The sequence below is a fragment of the Coenobita brevimanus genome, unplaced genomic scaffold (assembly GCF_032717465.1).
Source record: "Coenobita brevimanus isolate Jiangsu-jjx unplaced genomic scaffold, ASM3271746v2 jjx.HiC_scaffold_2589, whole genome shotgun sequence".
Lineage (NCBI taxonomy): Eukaryota > Metazoa > Arthropoda > Malacostraca > Decapoda > Coenobitidae > Coenobita > Coenobita brevimanus.
Window position 1 is genome coordinate 101,801 of NW_027643532.1, and position 25,649 is coordinate 127,449.

Below are 25,649 nucleotides of genomic sequence, written 5' to 3' on the forward strand. Positions count from 1 at the left end.
CACCCCTAATGGGATTATGGCATCAGGCAATAGATAGATAGATAGATAGATAGAATTTTAGCATTCTGTGTAACACAGCATGAAGTAACATAAAACTTATCATTATCATTTAGAATCATTTTCCCACTTAAAGATGGGGTCAGATAGGAACCTGAAATGGTGAAAGAAAGTATAGTGAGTCCTTGATATACGAAAGGGATAGGGACCAAAAAAAACTTTCGTAATTCGAAATTTCATATATCGGAACGATTTTCCCCATTGAAATATACATATAAATGAGGGGATGTGTTCCAGGACCCCCTCGGGCCCCCACCTAAACTTCACTCCCCTCTGTTAAGAAGTAAGCAATACCTGTATACAACTGTAGAGAAAGAGGTGGCCATATTCTTGTACATCTCCTTTTTCTTCGTCACAGTCCCAATGGTGGAAACAGCAACGCCTAAAGCACGCCCAATCTCCGAGACTTCCTGCCCCTCCTTATGGGGTCTTATAATTTCCAATTTCCTTTCCAGAATTAGAGTACAGTGCTGCTCCCCCAATGCTGGAGATGATGCAGGGCGCTTGGGAGGCATGGCAGAACAATATGAAAAGGTGAAGGGCTGCGAAAATATCCTCTCGTACAGTAAGGCTGTGAAGAGATGAGGGACGTGGACTCAACTGAGAAGCACGCGAAAATTTGTTTACCAGAGAGGGGTTAGTTCGTTTTCTCTCGGCAAGCGAGTGCGGCGCTATGCACCGCGCCCATTTTGAATTTTCATACAGTATTCCATTAACCCCTTCATAGCTGCCGGCCCTGAACAACACTTCACTGTTTCGGTGTCAATGACGTTGAGTTAGGGCATTATAAAAAACTGTGAACAATTACGGGAAGGGAACGAAGGTCACTGGTGTGTGTACATGACCCTACTCTACCATACCATCAGTCAGGCGTTCTCTTCACTCCAGATGTATTCGCCAATGTTTAACATGCTTATGTTACATGTGTCCTAATTTTGAGTAAGTTTCTTTCTGCAAGGGAACATAATTTACCACCCTCAAAATAGAAAAGTATAGAAGACAAACTAGAGGAATATGAACTGAATTGGTAAGGTCTTTAGGCTGTATGCTTACACGAAAGATTATGGGTTTTACAATTTTAAGAGACGATATGGAACAAAAGTATTTGCTAATCAGAAAAAAATTACTTTTTCATCCCACATGTTCTCGTAGGTTAGCATTCAGTTCCACATTCTTCGTTCGGTATCACTCTTCCCAATATATTTCGGACCGACTGAGCACAGTTATTTCTGCTCCTTTGAGTTAGTGTAGATTTACTGCTCATTCTATTGTTTGTTCTTAAGTGTATGTGTGAAAGAGAGAGGACTGATACAAACAATAATGTATTCCATTATCGCTTTCATAGCTGCTGGCCCTGAACAACGCCTTACTGTACTGGTGTCAGTGACGTTGAGTTAGGGTGAGCTAAAAAAAAAAACTGCGAGCAATTATGGGAGGGGAATGAGGGTCACTGGTGTGTTTACACGACCCTACTCTACCACCTCAAGCAGTCTGGCGTTCACAGTTCACTTCGTCCCAGATGTTTTCGGTCGATGTATACATGCTGATGTAACACGCATCCTAATTTTATTAATTCTTACACGAATCATAGCAAATCACAGGATGGGTTAAGGGGAAAAAAAAAAAAAAAAAGCCAGGTGTGCCAGAGGTGTCTTTTCACATATGTAAGAAAAATAAATTGATTTTAGAACTTTGAAAAAATGGTCCCAAGGCCGACCACGGGAGCACGCAAATATCTGAACCCACAGCCATTGAGGGGGCTAAACATATGTGTTACTTTAAGCAGTAAGAGCACCTTACCAAATCAGTTCTTCCTGATAGTCGGTTGTATTTTTCAGATTATTTCTGGGTTGGTAAATACAGTAAACGTTTCTTATTAAATCTGTTTCCCCGTCATTTTTAGCTGTTCTGGTGTGACAACTCTTGTTTATTTCGTTAACATAATGGCGGAAAGGACTGTTCTTCCCTAAGTGTTTAACTAAACCTGGCCTAACCGAGCTTATCTGTACCTAATAATTTTAACCTAACCTAACCTCCAGTTGGGAAATTGGGAAACGATATCCACCTTTGAGCACGCTGAGTTTCTTCCACTGTGCTGGAAACAATTGTAGGGGAAAGTGACGATAATAACGGGGAGGAAATTTTTCAGCAAGAAAAAGTAATTTGCCAAACTGAAAGTTGTCAGAAAATTACAGAAACAAGCTGGAGGATTATGAATTGAATTGGTAAGGTCTTTCTGCTGCTTCAAGTGTACAATGAAAGACACAAGTATCTTCCCAAAGTCTGACGAATACAGCGTGGAAAAATCGAACCATTTGAAACACGCACTAGTAGAAACAGGGTTTTCATTGTATTTCACCTGGTGTAAATTTTCTTCAGACTCAACTGGGAAGATAGTTGTGTCTATCATTGTACATTTACCGGTATATAATCAATCTAACAGTAGTTGTGTTTTGTTTTCGCCAGATTAATCGTTATTTCAGACTATTCAGGCACTTCTTCACATCATATAGTCTGAATAATCGGGCTATCTCTGCATTTCCTTTCATATCGAGTATCGATTTTCGTATCATCGAGACAGATATTTTCGTACAGTGGAATTTGTCCTATATTAATCGATTTTGTACCATCGAAAATTCGTACTTCGGGTTTTTGTATTTCGAGGGCTTACTGTACAGGACTCTTCACATCCAAGGGGAGACCCCAAATTTCCTGGAATTGTAAACATAAACCTTCATTACAAAACTTACAGCAAATCCATTTTAGTTCCATTCATAGTAGTCCCCATGGGACTCTGTACACTTGTCCTGGCACTTTTCCCATTCCTGGAAACACTTCCTGTAGTTTTTTGTCACCTTGTCCAGAGACTCCTGGATTTTTTTCCTGGATGTCTTGTAAGTTGTAAAATCTTCCACCTTTTCTTTATAACTTAATTTCAGGGAACAAGAAAGAATCACAGGGAAAGAGATCCAGTGAGCATGACGGGAGGTGCAGAGCAACAATGACTGTTTGTGGCCAAAAACTGCAGAATTGACATTGCAGTGTGTGTGATGGAGTTTTGTTGTGATGCAATGCAAGAACCATTTCTGGGTGCATCACTCTCTCGATGTTTGTGCCTGATGCTCTCCCACAGATGCTTCAGCACTGTAATGTAAAAATTATGGTTCTGAGTCTGTCCACAGGGAACAAATTCTTTGTAATAACTACCTCAATGTCAAAAAACAAGACTAACAGTCTTGATGTTGGACTTGACCTGACATGCTTATTTTGGCCTTGGAGATGTTAGCGTCTTCCACCGACTGGACTGTTGCTTTGTTACAGGGTCACACCCATAAACCCAGGTCTCATCACCTGTGATAACACTTGAAAGAAATTATGGGTCATTACTCAACTGTTCTTTCAAGATCAGACACACATTCACACGATTTGTTTTTTGATCTTCCATTAGATGACGGGAGATGAATTCTGCCAAGACTTGGTGCATGCAAGGATATTGTGTCAAAATCCGTTGAAATGAACTCCAAGAAATGCCTGTGGCCTCCAGTAGTTCATCAATAGTGATCTTCCAGGCTTGCCTGTCAAATTTTCTCAATGCTTTCATCTGTCTGAGAGGTCAAAAGGTGGCCAGGACAAGGAGAGTCTTGGACTGACATGTTGCCTTTCTTAAAACATGCCTACCATTCATAAACTTGTGTTTTTTTATAGCCTACTCCTGGAAAGCTTGTTCAAGTTTGCAGATGCTACAAAGATCACGAGGAGAGTAGAAGTTGAAGAGGAATGTAAAATGCTACAGGAAAATCAGGACAGGATTTACGATTAGAGCCAGGTATGGGAAATGAAACTCAATGCAAAAAAGTGCAAAATATTGGAAATGGGTAAAAGTACTAGGAGGCCATCACTAAATTACTCGAAGAGAAAGGACCCAATCACAAAAGCAAGAGAAGAGAAGACCTGGGAGTGTTGGTCCAGGATAATCTGTCTCCCAAAAAACACATTAATAAGACTGTCAGACGGACATATGAGCTCCTAACAAACAAGAGTGGCATTTCAATACATAGATGAGGAGATTATGAAAAAACTGGTAGTGGCTATGATCTACCCAAGGCTGGAATATGAGGAAATGTTGTGGTCCCCACATATAAAGAAAGATATAAACAATATCAAGAGAATACAAAGAAGAGCAACAAAGGTGGTCACCAGTCTGGCAGATCTATCATACCAGGAAAGACTAGAAAAGCTGGGTCTGCCTTACTTAGAAGGAAGAAGAGAGAAGGGTGACAAGACTGAAGGGTTCAGGGCCATATTGGGAGTAGACACAAATGACAGGGATGATCTGTTTGTATGGGATGGGGGAGGAACACGAAGACATGGAAAGAAATTGAAAAAGGCAAGTTGCTTGAAGGGTATCAAAACATACAATTTTACATACAGATGCACTGACCTGTGGAATAGCTAGGACAAAGAGATCATCCACTCCAAAAACTTACACGAGGTTACAGCAAAGATTAACTGGTTGAGAAATGGAGATGTGACCATACGAGCATAGCTCATTTCCTGTATATCACAACTAGATAAATCTATCTATCTATCCATTGCCAGATGCTACAATCCTATAAGGGGTGGCTATTTGACTTTGAGTTATTTGTATTATAAGAAGGGGCACTAACCATCCACCAACCCACTTGTTGACATGTAGGGGGCATGTATGGTTTGGTTATATGGTTACCACCCAGCGCTGCTAATGGTTTCTTGACTTACAGGAAACCATTTGGCTTGTCACTCAATGTAAAGCCACCTGTAAAGGAAAAAAAGTAATAAGAAGTGACAGGAAAGATGGGAGAAATAGGAAAAGAGGAGAGCAGGCACAGAAAAAGAATGACAAAGGCTAAGGAAGAAGTAGGTAGTACTATATCAAGTGAGTGGATGATGATCACCACCATCTACCACTAACTACAACTAGATAAATATATACACACTCACACACACACACACACACACACACACACATACATGCACACAAGCGCACACGGATGCACGCATGCATGCACACACACACACACACACACACACACACACACACACACAAAATAAAATAAAATTACACAGGGTCGGATATCCAGCTTTGATCTGATTTCAGATCATGAAAAGAGCTCACTTACTTTTTCAAATTTTCAAGTTCAAAAGAATCTGTGCAAAGAATCTTTAAAATCTTACCATACTAGCTTCATTGATTTAACAAATTTCTGTGCAAATATGTGTAAGCTTCCTGGTGCAGCTGCAGCAGCCAACAGAAGGTCCCGACTCTTGCCACTGATGAGCAGGTTCATCACTGGTAACACTGACTCCTGAAAAAAAAAAAAAAAAAGTCACATACATATATAGATAACATATTTGAAGCACCACATTAAGATAGGAACAAACCCCTCCTCTCCCCATCCCCTCAAAAAAACAAAAAAATGGCAGTTATGGTTTGGTAATACATAATTTACTATATCTTGTGAACCAGACTAATGTGGAGCCTACTATAGTGCCTCTATTAACTGGATGGAGAGATGCAAATATGGCATCCATCCATGAACCAAACCTCCATTCTTCCCTATGCCTCGCTATAGTGAGGCACTGTCTGCCAACATGGAACACTGGTTCACCGGTAATACAAACTCGAACGACTGGACCCAGCAGCCCAATTCTTGGCATAAAGAATCACATGACCTCCAGGTCCGACACAAGCTATGTGAGGCTGATCTCCAAGGTCATCTGAGGTCACCGGTTGAAGGTCATTTGGGGTCACCGGTAAAGCCCTGGTCATACACAAGCAACTCAAGGTCCGACCGCCGTGCGAGTCACAGTCGTAACGCATTTTCTCATCGATCGTCCATTGATTCGCCGGCAAAGCCTGAACTCTTTCGGGTGCTCGTGAGCTGCTGGGACAACTCGTCGGGCCTCACGATTTTTTAACGTTTGACTTGCCAAAAATCATGTCACAGTTGCGTTGCAGTCAGGAGTGTCGTACATCGGTCGTGAAGCAGTCTTAGCTCAATCAGAAGCATTGTGATGCAGTAGTTGCGTGTCATGATGCTGTTGGGGAAAGAAAAAAAAACATTACGACTGCATGTCATGAGCAGTCTCTTGTTTTTGACAGTGAGTGGACCACAGGAGAGGTGCATGGTGATGCGCTGGGTGTCACTGGTGATCCAGGTGTGATGCCCTGCCCCACACTGGGTGTCACTGGTGGTCCAGGTGTGATGCCCTGCCCCACACTGGGTGTCATTGGTGGTCCAGGTGTGATGCCCCGCCCCATGGGTTGGTTGTGGGGAGGTTGTGGTGCATTCCCCAAACGAGTCATGCAGTTGTCTTGCGTTCGTGGGCAGTCGTGTCACAGTCGTGGCTGACAAAAATTTGTTAAATTTCAAATTTGAAAACCCGTAGCTCCGTCACCTCACGGTCGCCTCGTGATCTTGTCATGTTCTTGAGGACGTCACGCCCGGTCATCAGGCAGTCGTGAGCAGAGCAGATTCGAGGCCAGTCAGAAGGAGTGGGAGCCAACTAAGACATGACCTTGAGTCGCTAGTGTGTAACCGGGGCTTGAGAGTAAACAAGTGCACACAAATACTGTGCATTAGTCTGTGAAAGCTGAAATGGAAAGTTTCTGGACCTCTTATAACCCCCCTTCAAAACCACAAGAAGCACATGGTCTTTCTGGAGTAGAGAGAATGATTGAACCAGAACAAATAAGATTAGAGTGTTTGCCTTTTTTTTGGCCATGCAACACCGGGTACCTTTGCTGGCAAGTTATAGCTCTTTCAATGTTTTAGCTGATGATGGGTATAAGTAGGGGGTAATTTATATGGGACTGGGTGGTAAGAAGAGGTAAAAATGAGAGTTTTGGTAAGACGTCATACTACACTGAACCATTAAATAAACAAACATATTGTCTGAGTGACACAGGCTTGAGCACCACGGTCCTTGTCCAGTGTACAGTATGTCGTCTGTGTTACTCGAAGACTGAGTTTAATTGCTTGTCAACTATTATCAGCAATTCTTTCTGATAGCCAAAGCTCACACCTGCCAGCATCTGTAGTGTCCTCAGTTCATGTAGGAGCACTGCACCAATGTTGTTTGCATGCTAAGAAAAAGTCACATGTGTATCCAGTGAGTCCCAAGATTCTGCGGTCTGCTGAACTGGAGGGGTTGGCCAGAGAATGTGACTTGTGGGTAACTCTGAGACTCATACAGACTGAATACTGACAGCTTATTCTGTTGATGAAGCAGCTAGTTTGTTCTACATAAACCAATTTTTCTCGTAAATGCCAGTGAGGGAGTGATAAAATTTTTAAGTGAGTACAGTATATCTGAGTGATTTGGATAGGAGGAAGAAACATATCCTTCAGCTGAATCAAAAGAATAGCATTCAGGTGAATATGCTGGAAGACAATTACTGTATATTATACACAAATAAAGAGAGGATTCAAGATGAAGAAGAAGTGTTGCATTTAGTTTTTCGACACAAAAAAGAAAGTGGTATATACCTACTGTATACAAGTACTGTACATGGTTCAAGTTACCTTTAATGAGCAGAAGTTATGAACCTACCTGATAGCAACAATTGCTTGGTCATCCCTTTCTGGGATGAGGTTTTTACTGACATGGATCAGCTCATTGAGAAGGTATTCTAACCAATTGCAATTGATACGAGAATCCACCTGATCCATCAAAAGGGTCATCTGAGAGAGCCGCTGTACTGCTCTTGCAAGGTCTTCACACTCGCCTCCACTACCAGAGTCACCTACGGTACACCAGCAAGAATACATGCATTACTGTACTATAAGTGTGAATATCATCTTTGTAAACAGGTGAGAAGAAAAGAGATAGGACACTAATCATAATGATGTTAATAACTTATTAATGCTTGTTCCACACTAACTACTGCTGAGCACAACATACAAATCAGCATAGCACATAATTCACATGTGCATTTCTTTGTTTTGCTCTGTCTGTTTCATCCAGTTATATTTGGCAATGGGATGCAGTGCTGCAGTAACCATGGAAATTACCATCCGGGACAAATAAATGGCAGATCTTCCATTTCCAAACCCTACAAGTTTCTGCTCTTCACATCATACAAAGGTATAATGCAAAGAGCAGAAGCTCTTCACAGAGTAAACTGAGTCTCACTCTCTACTGTAATTAACCTTTGATCAAAATTTACTGCTTCAGCATTTGCAAAACTGCAATAAATTTAAACACCATGTTCAGCACTGGCTCAATAGTATACAGAAATATCACCCAGTTCAACAGTACTGTATATAATTATATATGTAACTGAGAAGTGAATGAATCTGTTATCACTATAACACTTGTAAATCATCTTGAACTACAAGCTATGACTGGTAACTCCAATCTACAACTTATAAGGCCATACTGTATATAATATGTTTAACAGGTGAAAAAACAAACCTAAGAACATCAAACAGAAGTAAAAGGTTGAATAATGACTGTATAGAAGGACAAAAAAATAAAAATAAAAAAAATGAGGGGAAGAGGTACCAGCATTAGTGAGAGAGAGAGAGACACACACACACACACACACACACACACAAATGTAATGAGCTTATTGAAAGAAGTATCAGAGGAAATCTGTAGTAAAGACATAGAGGAACACAAAAGGTTAGGGAAATACAAGAAAAGCAAGTCAAGACCCCTAAAGGTAACCTTCCAGAGGGTAAACACCGTGGAGGAGATACTAAAAAATGCAAAGAATCTTATGGAAAAAGAGGAGTTCAAAAATGTATGGATAAAAAGATGCCTAACACAAGAGGAACTGGAATTACTGAAAGAGAAAAGGGAGGAAGCAAAAACAAAAAATGAGGGAAAATCAGAAGAGGAGAAGAATACAGTTTTTTTTACAAAGTAATAGGATTGCAGGTACAAAAGTGGTACATAAACAGGAGGGAATAAAAAGGAGGAAGGTAGTAGAACCATGTCATGACAAGTATATAAACAAGATGATTAAGTTGATGTACTCAAATGTGGATGGAATTGTAACTAAATTATTAGAGATGTTGATTATGTCAGAGAAAATGAACCACATATAATATGCCTAACTGAAACAAAATTAACACCAAGGATATCAAATGACCTACTAAACTTAGAGGAATATAATATATGGAAAAGAGATAGGAACTTAAAAAAAGGAGGAGGAATTATAATATTAACTGAGAAAAAACAAAAAGTCAAAGATATAGAACTAGATATACCCTCACAAGTAGAACTGATTGCAGTAGAGATCAATACATCTGAAAGGAAAGTAATTGTAGCCATTTTGTACATGCCACCCAGATCAAACACATGGGAAAGAGACGAATATGAGGCCTGGCAGAGAGTACAATTCAGAGTTTAAGAGCATTACTCCATAAAATGGAAGAGAAATCGGAAAGAATTATATTAACTGGAGATTTTAATACAAATATAAATTGGAATACTCTAGATATAATAAGCCAAGAAAGCTGTTGGGACCAAAATCTCCTGGATCTCGTGCAAGAGTGGAGTACCCCAGGGCTCTATATTAACCAGAATAATGTTTCTGATATATGTAAATGATTTGCCAGAGGGTCTGAATAGTTACACGTGTATGTTTGCAGATGATGCTAAAACCACAAAACATTTTAAATGTACTGATAGTTGTAAAAAACTGCAAGGGGACTTGGACAAACTCCACAGATGGAGCCAGACTTGGAAAATGGATTTTCATGCCAAGAAGTGTCATGTGTCAGAAATAGGAATGAGTGAAAAAAGACCGCACTGGACATATAAAATGGGCAATGAGATAATATTAAAAGAAAAGATGAGAAAGACTTGCGAATCATTATTCAGGATGACTTGAAAAACATACAAACAGAATCACTGGAGAGCTCAAGGATTACTTACCAACATGAGAGTCGCTTTTAATTATATGGACGAGGAAATGCTGAGGGAGTTAATGGTGACCATGATAAGACCAAGACTAGAGTATGCAGCTGTGGTATGGTCACCTCATTTGAAGATGCATACTGATAAACTAGAAAGAGTTCAATGGATGGCAACGAGGATGATACCATGCTTAGAGGAACTCACCTATGAGGAGACATTGGAAAAACTGAAGTTACAAACACTGGATGGGAGAAGGGAAAGAGGTAACTTGATAATAATTAGAAATGTATGAGAAGTGGAACGAGTGGATAGAGATGATCTTTTTGTGTTGGATGATGGCGGAACAAGAGGTCATGACTTTAAGTTGAGGAAAAGTATATGTCTTAATGATCTTAAAAGGTTCAGTTTCCCGAACAGAAGCATAAGTATTTGGAATGACTTAGATGAAGAGGTGGTGCAGGCAAAAAAACAATCATGTGTTTAAAACTAGACTAGATAAATGTAGATATGGAGACAGGACAACACAAGCTTAGTTCAATTCCTGTATACCACAAGTAGGTAAATACAAACTGGTAAATACATAAACAGGTAAATACACACACACACACACACACACACACGCAGGAAGCCGACAGAGACGGAGCTTCTCCTGGATCGTGGAGAAATAATCTCTGAATCAGCGACGAAATGAAGACCAGCCTATTTGTGATTATGTTAATGAGGGCGTGAGTGGTGGTCCCATCGGACAGTAGTTAAAAAATCACGGTTTCGGTTATAAAAACAACAAGATACAGTGAAAATAGAAAGCCTCCATATGGTTGATTCATGGTGGAAAGGGACGGTGCAATGTTTACAAGTAGTGAGAGAGAGTTCCAGGGCTTCTCTGAAGAGGACATGGGAAATGGAAGTATTAAGTTGAACCAAACAAGAATAGCAGGTGTAGAGAAAACAGCGGAGACGAATGTCCAGGAGATAAAAAAGGTATGGGCAGTAATTACAGAGCTACAGGAATGGACAACAGAGCAGGAAAACGAGATCAAAAGTCTGCGAAATAAACTGGAACAAATTTGTTCACGTAGTGACGAACAAGAAAGAGAAGTTACTGAATTAAAAGTGAGCAATGAATCAGCCTCAAAAGAAATAAAACAGCTTAAGAGGGAGAATAAGAGGTTGGAAGATGAAAGAGATAGGATGAAAAGCAAACTAGATGAGTGCGAATCCAAATCAAGAATACAGGATGAACACATTAAAGAAATCAAGGAGCAACATAAGGGGTGGAAGAAAATTCTGAAAGAGGGAAATGTAAATTTGAAAGAGATTATAGAACAACAAAGCAAGGAAAAGGTGGAGAGAGAAGTGGTTAGGGTGCTGAGAAGTATGGAATCTTTAGTTAGGGATGTAGCAGATAAGAAAAAATGTGTAATAATTTCAGGAGTTAAAGAAAAACGTATGACAAAGAGATCAGAAAGAGAACTGAGAAAGGTTAACCCCTTAAGTGCGGGCATGTCGGAGGCGGTCCGTGCACCTCACGAGGGGATATTCGCGTTCTGACTGACTTTTTAAAAATATTTGCCAAAAATCAGTTATAAGTCCTAGAATATTATAATTATATATGCAAATGGCACATACCTTCAGCTTTCCCCTGGGATGTTTGTTGAGCCTTCGTCGACTACCGTAAGACTTGTGAAGACTTCTGAAGTTGGGTAACGAAGTCTCCACTCTACACTTCCCGAAACTCCATAATATGGTTACCACTGCCTGATATTATAACTACAAACACTATTCTATGAATTTCAAGTAGTTTGGAAAATATACTCCAAAAAAAAAACACTGTGAAAGCAATGTAAATTATGAGCGCATACGAGCTTTCCTCCCATGCTGGTTCCACGATGGTATTCTGAGGCGGAGCTGTCATTTATTATTTATAAACACACTCACACTTTATATTCCTAGTACTTTATTACACTTATTTATATATACAATATTTATCTATAAGTTTCTTTCAGTACCGTACTAGTAGTTTATTTTCACTCCAGGCATACACTTTCTCATGTATACTAGCTAGAGAGAGAAGCTGTCACTTTCATTTTCAATACTTTCACTTTCATTTTCATTACTCCTAGTATATATACTCTTATTCTTATATTACTACTTATTTACATTTCTATTCACATTCTCTATTTTATTTACATTATTTACATTTCTATTTTACTTACACTTTTATGCACTGTCACTTGCAGTAACTTATAAAACTATTTTCCACTGTTCAGTTATTTTTACATTCATTGCTTTCACCTGCGCTTTACACATTATTTACATTTCCACTTGCACTGTTTTACTCACCAGAAAGATCGTAGTCACTCTCTATCATTTTCATTGATAAATTAGCCAGTTCACGTTCCACACCACTCACTTAACCCTTTACCTCTTTCCACATGAGGTTTAGTAGGGGGTAGAGGTCACAGGGCCCTTTGCATGGGGCTAAAAAGGGGCGGAATTGGACAGGCGCGAATCCGACGTGCATTCACCTTGAAAGACGACAGTAAACCGAATACAGTGTGTGGTGGCCTGCCTAGGGGAAGTGCAGTGCTGCTAATCTCAGCCTGGTGACAGCTGCTAATACATATGCTATGAAATGATTGGCAGCAAATCTAGACAATACATAATAAATTAGGTAGTTCCAGGTGAATGTAAATATCACTTTGGCTTCTCCCTTCCCTCCTTATATATATTTTTATTAAGAGAATAGATTATAAGGCATATTTCAAGGGGAAATAAACAGCGAAAATTAGCGAACGAGTGCACGTGAGGTGTTGTCAGGTGATAATTAGCCAATTCCAGGTGTATGGCACTATCACTTACCTTATTTCTTTTTTGTATATATTATTTGGTATAAGAATAGGGCATAGGGCTTATTTCAATGGACAAAATCAGTGGAAAATTCCAGGGAAGACTTACTTAGCGCAGCACGGCTGGGCAGGTGAGAGGAGAGGGTAATGGAGGGGAGCTAGGGAGGGGAGTCAAGAACGGGGAGAAATGGCTAAATTGTCAACAATGGATGGGAGTAAAGATGAGATTAGGAGTGCTGACTAGTGTTGGACATTGGCAGTACTGATAAATGATACAAGCCACCACTTGAAAGTCCGGGCAAATTCAAAATAACACAGAATCACAAAAGTGAGGCCCCGCGGTATGATCCCTTGCTCCCATGCGTCACGAAAGTGACGCCCCGCGGTTAAGGGGTTAAAGAAATAATATCAATAGTCATGGAGGAAAACAACGAAGCTCAAGAAGAGACTGAAGAGGTGTTTTGGTTAGGAAAGTACAAGGAAGGAGGGACAAGGCCATTGAAGGTAAAGTATAAGTCTCAGGCAAAAGTAAACAAAATTATCAGTAGAACATGGAAATTATCAGACAAGGAAGGGTTAAAAAAATGTTTGGATAAGGAGAGATGCAAATGAGGAAGAAAGAGCTAAAATAAAGGAGTTAGTAAAGGAAGCAAAGGTAAAAAACGAGCAGAGAACGGAGGAAGAGAAGGCAGAGTTTTATTGGAGAGTCATGGATCAGAAATTAAGAAAAGGGTACTGACAGAGAGAAGGAGAAAAGAAGGTATAAAAACATAAAAAATAATGTGAAGGGGACATATATTAATGTTGATGGTTTAATATCGGCAAGACTATAAATCAACGATTTTTTGAGGGTACATGAACCTGATATTATGTGCTTTGTAGAGACCAAATTCAGAGAAGATATTGATGTTCATATGGGAAATGGTAAACACAAACTGTGGAGAAGAGACAGAAAAGAAAAAACGGAGGGAGGAGTGATGATAGTAGTGAAGAACAACATCAATGTAGATACTGTGGAAATGGGAGAAGGCAGGCCCAAAGTGATAAATATGAGATTTGAAACTGGAGAGAATAGCAAGAGAGACAGGGCAGTAGTGTATGTTCCCCCTAAGACAAGAGCATGGAATGATGACGAATACCAGGAAATGTTGTCAGATATGGCCAGTTATTTACAAAAAATAATTGAGAAAAGCAACAATATAATTGTGGTGGGTGACTTTAACTGTAAAGAGATGAACTGGGAGGAATGGGACTCAGGGGGCAGCAAAGATTCGTGGGGCACTATATTATTAAATGTAATAATGAATAATGTGATGACGCAATGGGTCAAAGAAGAGACATGGTTCCGAGGTGAGGACACACCAGCAAGGTTAGAATTACTGTTTACCAAAGAACCCAGTGTAATAGAATCACTGAAATATATCTGTCCTATAGGAAAAAGTGATCATGTGGTCACTGAGTTCCAGATGAAAATAGGGAACGTTGAGCCAAGAGACGAGCTTTATAGGCAGGGGAGATACAACTTTGGGAAAGCAAATTTTACAGGATTGAGAAAATTTTTCGAAAATGCAGATTGGAGAAAATTCAGAGAAACAAGAGAGATACAGAGGAAGTGGGATATCTTTCTAGACCTCTATAATTTGGGAGTGGAAAAATTTGTACCAAGAATAAGGAGGAAAGAAAACAGGAAAAAGGAGTGGTTTAATAGAAGGTGTATGATAGCAAAAAGAGAGAGAGATAAGGCGTGGAACAACCGGAGAAAGAGGGGTAACAACAGAACAAAGGAAGAATATAAAAGAACTAGAAATGAATATACACGAATACGTAGAGAAGAAGAAAGGAATTTTGAAAAAGGTATAATAGACAAAAGTAAGGATGAACCCAAACTGTTTTATAGATTTGTTAATGGCAAAATGAAACAAAAGGAAGGAATCACCAAACTGAAAGTAGAAGGAGAGGTCTATAAAGATGCAGCAGTGCAAGCCGAACTAATGAACAAATATTTCCAATCGGTTTTCACTAATGGAAAGAGGTCATTAAGTGTGACCTCAGGGTTAAGGGACTGAACAGGGAGGCTGCAATGGATCGTGCAGCGTGGAAAGCCGCCATTAGGTGACCAAGGCCGACACATGCAAGCATGGTGGAGCCTTTAAAAATGAAACGAAAATGAAACGAAAAGGAGTTTGTGGAAGAAGAGAGAGTGATTAGAAATGTACCGGTGATAAAAGTGTATAAATTACTGGAAATTCAAGATGTAACGAAAGCCCCAGGACCAGATGGAATTTCTAATTGGGTACTGAAGGAATGCAGAAAACAACTGACAGATAAAATTCACAGTTTAGTTGTGTGTTCTCTGGAAGAGGGGAAAGTGCCACAAGAATGGAAGAGGGCAAATGTGGTACCAATTTATAAGGGAGGAAACAGGGAAGAACCCCTGAATTATAGACTAGTGTCCCTAACCAGCATGGTCGCAGAATTGTGTGAGAGAATCCTGAAAGACAGATGGAAAAATATCTAGAAGAGATTAATATTTTGGCTGAATGTCAGTTTGGATTTAGAAGTGGAAGGTTATGAGTTTCCAACTTGTTGAGCTTTTACTCAAGAGCAATTGACGTGGTACAGGAGAGAGACATACCACTTCTACATGAATGTGCAAAGGAGTTAAGTAAACCATTATCTTTAATTTTCAAGGATACCATGGGACAAGGTAAACTACCTGATATTTGGAAGAAAGCAAACATTGTCCCCTTATTCAAGAAAGGGAACAGACAAAATCCACTCAACTACCGACCAGTATCACTAACCAGTGTTGTAAGCAAGGTATTAGAAAAGCTGATAAGAAAAGTTTGGGTAAATCATCTAGTCACTTTCATCTTAAATATCGGGACCAACTGCCTAGCCCCGGGCTCTTACGCTCCTCATAGGGCAATGTAGGATTGGATGATGGATGGATGGATGAAATCACAAGAACAACACAGTATTAAAACAGAAAGACAGTTTGGTTTCAGAAAGGGAAAATCATGTGTTACTAATCTGTTGAGCTACTATGACAGAGTAACAGAAACATTACAGAAAAGAGAAGGATGTGTGGACAGTATCTATTTACATTTCAAGAAAGCATTTGACAGTACCACATCAAAGACTTTTATAGAAACTGTACCATCAAGGAGGAATCCAAGGCAAACAGTATTGTTGGATAAAGGATTTTCTCAAAAAAAGAGAAATGAGAACAGTACTAAGGGGAAATTACTCATCATGGTGGGAAGTGACTGGTGGAGTTCCACAGGGCTCAGTGCTGGCACCAATTATGTTTTTAGTGTATATAAATGATACAGATAGCAACACTGGAAATGAAAGCTATCTAAATATGTTTGATGATGATGCAAAAATACAAAGAAGATTTACTAATGCAGACTCTTGTAAAGAGCTACAAGAAGAATTATATAAACTTCATGAATGGAGCAATACATGGCAAATGGAATTCAATGTGGACAAGTGTCATATAATCAAGTTTGGTAAAAGTGGAAAAAGACCTGATTGGGATTATACGGTAGGATGTAAAACCCTACACACACCAGAAAGAGAGAAGGACCTAGGTGTGATTATCAATAACAGACTATCTCGGCTGACCACATCAGTGAGAAGGTACGGAACGAGTATACACTGCTTGCAAATATGAGAATAGCATTCACATACATAAATGAAGACATGCTAAGATGGATAATAACATCATTCATGAGACCAACCCTGGAGTATGCATCAGTAGTCTGGAATTCTCATCTCCAAAAACACAGAGATAAGATTGAAATAGTTCAAAGGGCTGCTACAAGATGGGTACCAAGCTTTAGGGATCTAAGTTATGAAGAAAGACTATAAATACTGAATCTACCTACACTACATGAGAGAAGGAAAAGAAGAGACATGATTATGCAATGAAAACGCATATTAGGGAAGGAGAAAATAGACATAAATTATTACATAACCTATAGGGATGTATCAGCAAGAGGACACTGCAAAAAACTGCATAAAATGAGAGGTGATAAAGATGTAAGAAAATTTAGTTTCCTAAATAGGGCAATTGATCAGTGGAATGCACTACCAAATGAAATAGTGTGTGCCAAGACAATTCATAAATTTATGGATATGTACGATAAAAATGGCTTAAGACATGGGACAGTATGAGCTTGACTCATTACTGTAAAGATACAATTAGGTAAGAACAATTAGGTAAGTACACAAACACACACACACACACACGAACCAAAGCAGAGCTGATGGTAAGAGAGGGCTAACCTGGTCCGTTTAACGTAAGGTGGATAGTATTGAGGATGGAGGGGACCTTGATGAAGGTGAAGCCCACCCACTTCAGCTCCTGGTAGGGCTGATACTCTGGGCAACTCAGACCCAGAAAACTACTCCGCAATAATTCCAGGAACAATTCTTCAGTGCTCAGACCCTGAAAGTGACAAAAAAAGTATTATTACAATACTATCAGACTGGTGCTTGCAGAATACTGTCAGGTACAGCACAATAACAAATAATCAAGATCATCATCAGTGAAATTCAATTTTTCCTCCACTTATTATGAAGTGAGAAAGATTCTGAAACAGGAGAGAAAAATACAAAACCTGGAAAATCTATCAACATAGTCTATCAGTTTATCTATCCATATATCTATTGCCAGACACCTTAATCCCATAAAAGGTGGACACAGATTAATCACATCCATGTCACTGTTCTCTGCCATCATGCTGCCTTCACTCCAACTTACACCCCCTCTCATATAGGCCTACAGTACCTCTCCACTCCATCTCTCCATCTCATCCTCAGTCTCCCCCTCCTTTCCCCCCCTCCACCTCACTCACACTCTCAGAGTTAACCTCTCATTCTTCAACCTCTCCATGTGACCATCCTCTCAACGGTGCTCAGTGAAACTGGACACACATCAATGTGCTTCACACTGAAGTCAACTACCTTAAAATGGTGATGGGGCTCGAAGCATGGTCATCGACAACCTTTCTTTTGGTGGCCTAGTTGTGGCAACTGGATTAATCTTCATCAATCTTGTGAACCAAGTGCTCCCCCTTCATCACCAGGTAAGGGAGCCAGCTAATGTTGATGATGTTCCCTGCCCTAGTTGTCTTAGGACATGGATGTAGCCCCCCCCCCCCCACATGTCTGCTGTAAGTGGCCTCCTATACTGGGCAGCTAAAGAGACAAGTTGCCTAGTGTTTTAGCAATGCTTCACACTGCACCCTGTGGCAAGCAACATACTGTACATCTTTGGTTGCCTGGCCCAGCAATACAGGTGGCCTGGTGAAACCCAACCAAGTCAACCAGCTGGTCATTTTTTACTACAGTGCTCGTCAGAAGTATCGAGCGCCCTGCGTCCCTCCTACGAAACAAACCTTTCAACAATCAAAAAACATATAAATAATGCATTTTATTTACCTTTAGTGCTTCGTAGGGTATCCTTTACTCCAGGTAAACATCCTGATTCACTCTTATGTTCTTCGGAAGCACAACAAGCTTCCCCAAACCTTGACCAGAAAAACAAGCCCATACTATGAGTGAATCAGGATGTTTAACTGTGCTTTCTACATACCGTGGGTCAAGTGGGTCACTACCTTTGCGTCGGTACACACGTGCTCCTCTGTTACAGGTGACACTAAACGCTGCCTCATCAGACCACAACAAAGACAACCATTGCTCCTCACCCCAGTTAAGATATTTATTAGCAAAGGCAAGCCTACGAAGTCACTGGTTTTCTGTGAGAAGAGGCTTCTTCACAGGCCTGACTTGTGTAACCAAGTTCATGGACCCTACGAGACACTGTTCTCACAGACACCTCACCAAACACTTCCGGGTTGCTCTCCTTTATTTTCCTTGCACTCACAAGAGGATTAAACTCCACTGCATGTTTTAAAACATTAACAGACCTTGGGGAAGTTTTCCTAGGCCTACCAGACCGCAGTTTCTTTGTGGGAACTTCACCACTGTTTTCCACTCGAAACCACGTGCACCACCGACGCACTGTCGATCGAGCCACACCAACCAATTCACTAATTTCCTTTGTCTGGTGGCCTGCCTCCTTTAAAGCAATGATCTGGGATATGATTTCACTCGATAGTTCACGGGTAGATGCCATAACAAAGTGGTGAAAGCCAAAACACTGCGGGACACTCGGTAAAAAATGGCGCCAAAAGAGAGGGAGACGCAGCAGAGTTCCTCTCTCTCAGGCAGCCCGTGGGCAACTGAGACGGGAACCAACCAGCGCGTCGGAAGGCCTCAGGGTACCGTGATGTCATGCTAGCGCCGCAAACTTGTAGCTCAATTTTTACCCCCAGAAATAGGTGATTTTTTTTTGGCCATACGTATTGTGCACCCGGCGGTAGGCGCTCGATAATTTTGACGAGCACTGTAAATGTTTATATATATATATATGTGTATATGTGTATATACAGTATGTGTGTATATATATATATATATATATACAGTATATGTAGAGAGTGAGAGCAGTGCGAGTATAAGTGGTTGGGGAATGGCTGGGAGAAGAAGAGATGAGAGGAGGGAGGAAGAGATCAGTAGGGCTGAAGTAGTGGAAGCGATGAAGATTAAGTTGGGAAAGGCCCCAGGAATTGATGGAGTGTGTGGTGAAATGCTGCGGTATGGGGGTGAGATTGTTGTGGAGTGGATATGGAAGTTGTGTAGACTGGCTTGGGAAGAGGGAAGGGTTCCAGAGGACTGGAAATCAGGTATAATTGTTCCTTTATACAAAGGAAAAGGGGAGAGAGAAGTATGTGGTAACCATAGGGGTATTTGCCTTCTTAGTGTGACTGATAAAATATATGGTAGAATACTCATTGATAGGGTTAGGCATATGACAGAGGAGCTAGTTGGAGAAGAACAAGGGAGATTTACGAAGGGAAAAGGGTGTGTAGATCAGATAATTGTTCTAAGATGTTTAGTGGAGAAGTATCTAGAGAAGGGAAAGAAAGTGTATGCTGCCTTCATGGACTTGGAGAAAGCTTATGACAGAAGAGATAGGCTAGGTATGTGGAAGGTATTAAGAATATATGGAGTGGAGGGGAAATTGCTGAGTGCTGTGAAGAGTATGTACGAGGGAACTAGGGCTACGGTGTGAGTGGATGGTAAGCTGAGTGAGTTCTTTGATCTCAATGTGGGACTGAAACAGGGTTGTGTGATGTCTCCAAGGCTGTTTAATATATACATGGATGGGGTTGTAAAGGAGGTGCAAGGTAGGGCAGTGGATGTGGGGGTGGCTCTAATGAATGAGGGTGAGATTTGGAAGATTCCGGTGTTGCTGTTTGCTGATGATACTGTATTGTTGAGTGAAGATGAATGGGAGTTGCAAGGTTTGGTGAATGAATTTGGGACAGTGTGTTGGAGGAGGAATCTGAAAGTTAATGTAAACAAAAGTAAAGTTATGGTGTTTGAGAGGAATGAAGTCACAGAGTGTGCAGTGAGGTTGGATGGTGAGGATATGGAGAATGTGAGTGCATTCAAGTACTTGGGTGGTGTGATGAGTAAGGATGGAACTTTGGGGGATGAAGTGCGTGAAAGGGTACAGCAGGGAAGGAAAGTTGTTGGTACACTGAAAGCAGTGATGAGAAATAGGGAGGTGAGTACGGAAGTTAAGAAGTCACTGCGTGATAGTATTGTGATCCCTACCCTGACGTATAGAAGTAAGGCGTGGACCTTGCAAGAGGGGAACAAGTCAAGAGTGAGAGCAATGGAAATGAGTTACTTGAAAGGAGCATGTGGAGTGACGTGGAGGGACAGGTTGACGAATGAAGAAGTGAAGGAACGGTGTGGGGTGGATGTGGATGTGGTTGAGAAGATTAGGAGAAATACACTGAGGTGGTTTGGACATGTGAAGAGAATGGAGAATGAAAGACTGACTAAGAGGGTGTATGTAGGTGAGGTGGAGGGAGGGAGAGGGAGGGGTAGACCGAGGATGAGGTGGAGGGATGGAGTTGAGAGGTATATGAGGGAGGGGGGGGTGAGTTGAGGGGAGGGTAGTCAAATGGTGGGTGACAGAGTGACTTGGAGGCGTTTTGTCTGTGGCTACCCTTTGCAGGACTAGGGCGTTGGGCTATAGATAGATAGATAGATAGATAGATAGATATATATATATATATATATATATATATATATATATATATACACAGTAAAAGTCCATTAATCCAAACACAGATAATCCAAAACTCCCAATACAGTATTCTGAATTTCTGAAGAAGGCTGACAAAAACTCCCAAAAGTAAAAAAAATCAAAATTAAAACATTCCACTGGGTGCCAAATGTGCCAAAGTGCCAGGCAGTGTTGTCATGGAGGATTCATGGAAGGAAGCTTCTGTATACTTTGATAAACTGGTGCATTTCGTTGAACAAAATAATCATTACAATAGGGATGAGGTGACCAAATTCCATATCTTGTGAAATGAGTTCTACAAGAAACGTGCACAGACTGTCAGGCAGGCTAATAGCTGTGAGTAGCTGAAGTGCATGAGCAACCATTCAGGTACATCCACTGATGACTACCCAAGACCACCTACCCACACTCCAAAGAAGGCACCTCAAGGATCTCTAGAAGAAACAGGTAGTCCTAAGCTGATGCTTGAGGACGATGAGTGAAAGTGACAAACAAAGTGAAATACAGTATACTGTACTGTATGTTTAAGGAATTTTCCACGGTAATACATATTAAGTTTTTGTGCTTTTACAATACGTGCATATTATTAATAATCCTGGACTTACTCTCTCTACTTGGATTTACCTGCCTGCAACTGCTGTTTTCAACACTATACATTACAGGTGCATTAACAAACCCATAACATCTCTTAATTTACCAATTACAGTTCATGTCTTCAGTAAACATTATTAAGTACAAAATTTGTGTATTACATAATGTTAATATGTGTCATATTGTATTATCAGTGAATGAAAAGTGATCCATTAGGTAAAATTTCAGTTTAAACATGAAACTCTCTCTGGGGTCCCACCCCAAAATTAGAAAAATCTGATAATCCAAATGATTCTCGGTTCACTGCCATTCGGATTAATGGACTTTTACTGTATATGTATACATATAGATAGATAGATAGACATGTTTGGGTGGCAAAAATAAGGCCAGAATACATGTTTTCATAGTTGCGCAGGGGAGCTGGTGGAGAGGGGGGTGGAATAAAATCGTGAGCCTGAAAACTCACCGAAACTTACCGTGCGCAAAAGGGTTCAATTGAATTAGGAATAGGGTTGAAGCCAAAATTTATCCTTGTGGCACAGCAGCATTAATCAAGTGGAAATGGGAATATACATCAACTACTTAAACTGTTATCTTTCTGTTACTCAGATATGTGGAAATCAGAGGAACAAAAGATGTTAGGCCATAGCAAGGGAGTCTCGATAGCAAGGAACGGTGCCACACTCCGTCAAAAGCTTTAGAAATATCAAGGGCTACTGCAAAAGTTTCTTCAAGTTGGTCAACTGACTGATGGATCACATGAGTCAGGAAATTATGTATATCAATAGCGGATCTTTTGTGGTGAAAACCATACTGTCTATCAATAATCAAGCTGCTGGATTCAAGATGTTTACCTATGTGCTTATCAATTACAATTTCAAACACTTTACCAAGAGAAGACATGATAGCTCTTGGTCTGTAATCAGGGAGGTTAGAGGAATTTCCTTTCTTTGTAATTGGGTGGATATTGGCTTCTTTCCAAGAATCAGGGAATGAAGAGGTACGTATGCATAGTCTGAATAATTTAGCTACAGCAGGAGCAAGTTCAGGGAACAGTTTTTCAAAACAATTGGAGGAATTCCATCTGGACTTGGAGCTTTGTTAGCTGGTAAGTTGTCTAGGATGGATTTTACATATCCAAATAACATCATCCAATCAGATGTGAGAGGTGTAAGGCTGAGAGGAAAACCATGAATAGTGTAAAGAGAGTGTTGGATGCGAGAGGAACGTCTGTTGAGCATGGAAGAGTGGCTGCGCGTGATAGAAATGATTGGAGAGAAATTGTGGAAGAATAAATGACGACGCACCTGAGGGGATATTCTCCCACATTTGGTCTGATCAGCTGATCAGGTCAGGTGCGGGTACGGGGATGGACACCGACTGAACTGCGCAGTTGACCCTCGTGTGGTGTGGTACGGTGAGAATCTGTCCCTCCTCCCCTTTGGGCTAAGATGCAAATGAGTGTGTTTGTGTGGATGAGTAAACTGGGAGTGTGTCGTCCTGTCTCGGCTACCTCCCTTTCTTTGGGGGAAGCAACCTGGGTATATAGAGATATACAGAAATAACATCATCTGCAAGTAGCAAGATGATCAGTAAAACAAATCAACAGACTGAAAGGGTTAATGAACAGTAATAAAAGAAACAGTGAGCATACCTGGAGCTGCTGAAGAAGAAGTAGTTGTTGTGCAAAAGTTGAGGCATGGCGGGTGGTGTGAGAGAGGACCTCCAACATGACCAGGCTATGCATGGCGTGGCAAAGAGGCACCTTCATGCTATCAAATTTGTGCTTTTTCCCCACACTGTCTAAAGGTTGGTGATCACGTAGTTGGCTGTACACAACACCATTCATATTAATGAAAAAGAGTGTAATCATTAAAGCTCAGTTACAGCAGAATACATGTGTTGCATACATTACAAGACCAGTATTTCATACATGTTTCCTTATGCAAATTATGTAATCTTGACATATTCTTTACAACTATATATCCATGCATTAATTCAGCAGATACTTCTGTCATAAAGTAAGCAACTGCAACTTACCAGACAGTCTTAATAAGATTATCTTTGTTCTCAACAATACCACCAGCACCTGCTAGCGATGTCTCAACTTCTACCATTTTCTTAACACAGCTGCCCCAGGTACCTGAACAAAAGTATTGCATATTTTAGTTTTACTTCTGAATCATCATCATCATCACATCCTAATTTTCTGAATGATATATGGGTGGGTACGATCAAAAAAAAAAAAAAAAAAGAATGCAGAGGAATATGCTAACAATGTCCAGTTTAATGGAACATATATCTGTTTACTTGTCATTTACGTCTTCAAAACTCTCAGCTGTCTGACATCTGTTTACTTGTCATTTACGTCTTCAAAACTCTCAGCTGTCTGACATCTGTTTACTTGTCATTAATGTCTTCAAAACTCTCAGCTGTCTGACATCTGTTTACTTGTCATTAATGTCTTCAAAACTCTCAGCTGTCTGACATCTGTTTACTTGTCATTAATGTCTTCAAAACTCTCAGCTGTCTGACATCTGTTTACTTGTCATTAATGTCTTCAAAACTCTCAGCTGTCTGACATCTGTTTACTTGTCATTAATGTCTTCAAAACTCTCAGCTGTCTGACATCTGTTTACTTGTCATTTATGTCTTCAAAACTCTCAGCTGTCTGACATCTGTTTACTTGTCATTTATGTCTTCAAAACTCTCAGCTGTCTGACATCTGTTTGCTTGTCATTTATGTCTTCAAAACTCTCAGCTGTCTGACAAAATACAGTATATCAATCACAAACAGCTTCAGTCTCTCTTTGTCATAACAAGCAAACATCCAACTGGCTATCAAACTACAGAGTAACATGGCTGGAACAGTTCAGCATACAACAGTTACCTTCACCAGAGATATTCATCAATGATATAGCTTTTTCAAGGCTGTAAGAAAGGAATAAAAACTTTAAAATGTATCAACCTGAATTGCATTTATGTCAAATTTGCACTCAAGAAGCAGTGATCATTGCATATGCACTTTGTAATGATACAGGTTAGGAAGAGAAAGCAAGGTTTTGGGACCAACTGCTGCATATAAGGTGACAGGACAGATGCCCAAGAGTTGTTGCATGTTTGTAATGAGAGACCTGAATAGGAGAGCTGAAAGTATTACCATGAAGTGAAATCCAGTTACCAGCCTGGTAACCAGAGTCACCATTCATATGCAGGAAAAACACCCACAAACAGAGACAAAATCCATGCTGGGATTTTCATAATCTTGTAAATGTTATTACATATGACCAAATAATGGGGTGATGTGAAGCCTACTATGGTGCCCATAAACTGTGTGGAGATGTAAATGAGGCATCCATCCAGGAACCAAATTTCCACCCCCTTTCCTGCACCTTGCTGTAATGAGGCACTGTCCAGTGTCCACTGCAAGAGAATATTAGTTCACTGAATGGGACAACCCTGCAGAGGCAGTTTTGCTTGTGGCTGGTGGGTCTGCTCAGCCAGACAGACCAAGGTTACTCAATAACCACCACCACCACACCATTGCTTTGTTTTTCAAATTCTCCACCTGAAAAAAAAAAAAAAAAAAAAAAAAAAAAAAAAAAACTCAATTTACTACTACAATAATTGAGGCGCCTGGAGGGAAAACCAGGTAAGCACCACCCCGGCCAGAAACGGAGTTACATATACAGTAGGCTCGCACAGTGCGTCATCGCAGTGCGCGATTCACCTTGTGCACGAGTGACCAAAAATCATAACCAAAAACCCTTCAATGCGCGAGTTTACCGCATAGAACGCGAGGCAGAGGCAAGGAGTGGCTCAAAAATGCCATTTTCTGCTCAACCATACTGCATGAAACAGCCAGAGCATTTACTTCTCAAAGTGCAATTACCCATAACTGTGATATCAAGTGCAAATATAAATGCCTTAGTAGAGGGAAATGATTATATTTGACGCAAGAACTAAGTACAGAAAATCAAAGAGCTGTTCTTTTCCCACACACCTACAGGGCACAGTGACACTATGAAATGGCCAGAAAACTCTATGGGGAGCCACATGAACAGAGTGAT

At 40.4% G+C, this 25,649-nt stretch overlaps 1 protein-coding gene across 1 annotated transcript in view; it reads right to left on the reverse strand.

The window, feature by feature from the left end:
• LOC145389889 (mediator of RNA polymerase II transcription subunit 24-like) overlaps positions 1-25,649 on the reverse strand; it is a 51,391-nt gene that overhangs the window by 20,243 nt on the left and 5,499 nt on the right. Inside the window, exons 6-12 of the mRNA XM_080265013.1 lie at positions 23,620-23,722; positions 23,234-23,408; positions 17,109-17,271; positions 7,651-7,843; positions 6,071-6,135; positions 5,765-5,814; positions 5,277-5,402 (exon numbers count right to left, since the gene is read on the reverse strand). Of these exons, the coding sequence (XP_080121139.1) occupies positions 5,277-5,402; positions 5,765-5,814; positions 6,071-6,135; positions 7,651-7,843; positions 17,109-17,271; positions 23,234-23,408; positions 23,620-23,722 (875 nt within the window). The remainder of the gene's footprint in view (positions 1-5,276; positions 5,403-5,764; positions 5,815-6,070; positions 6,136-7,650; positions 7,844-17,108; positions 17,272-23,233; positions 23,409-23,619; positions 23,723-25,649) is intronic.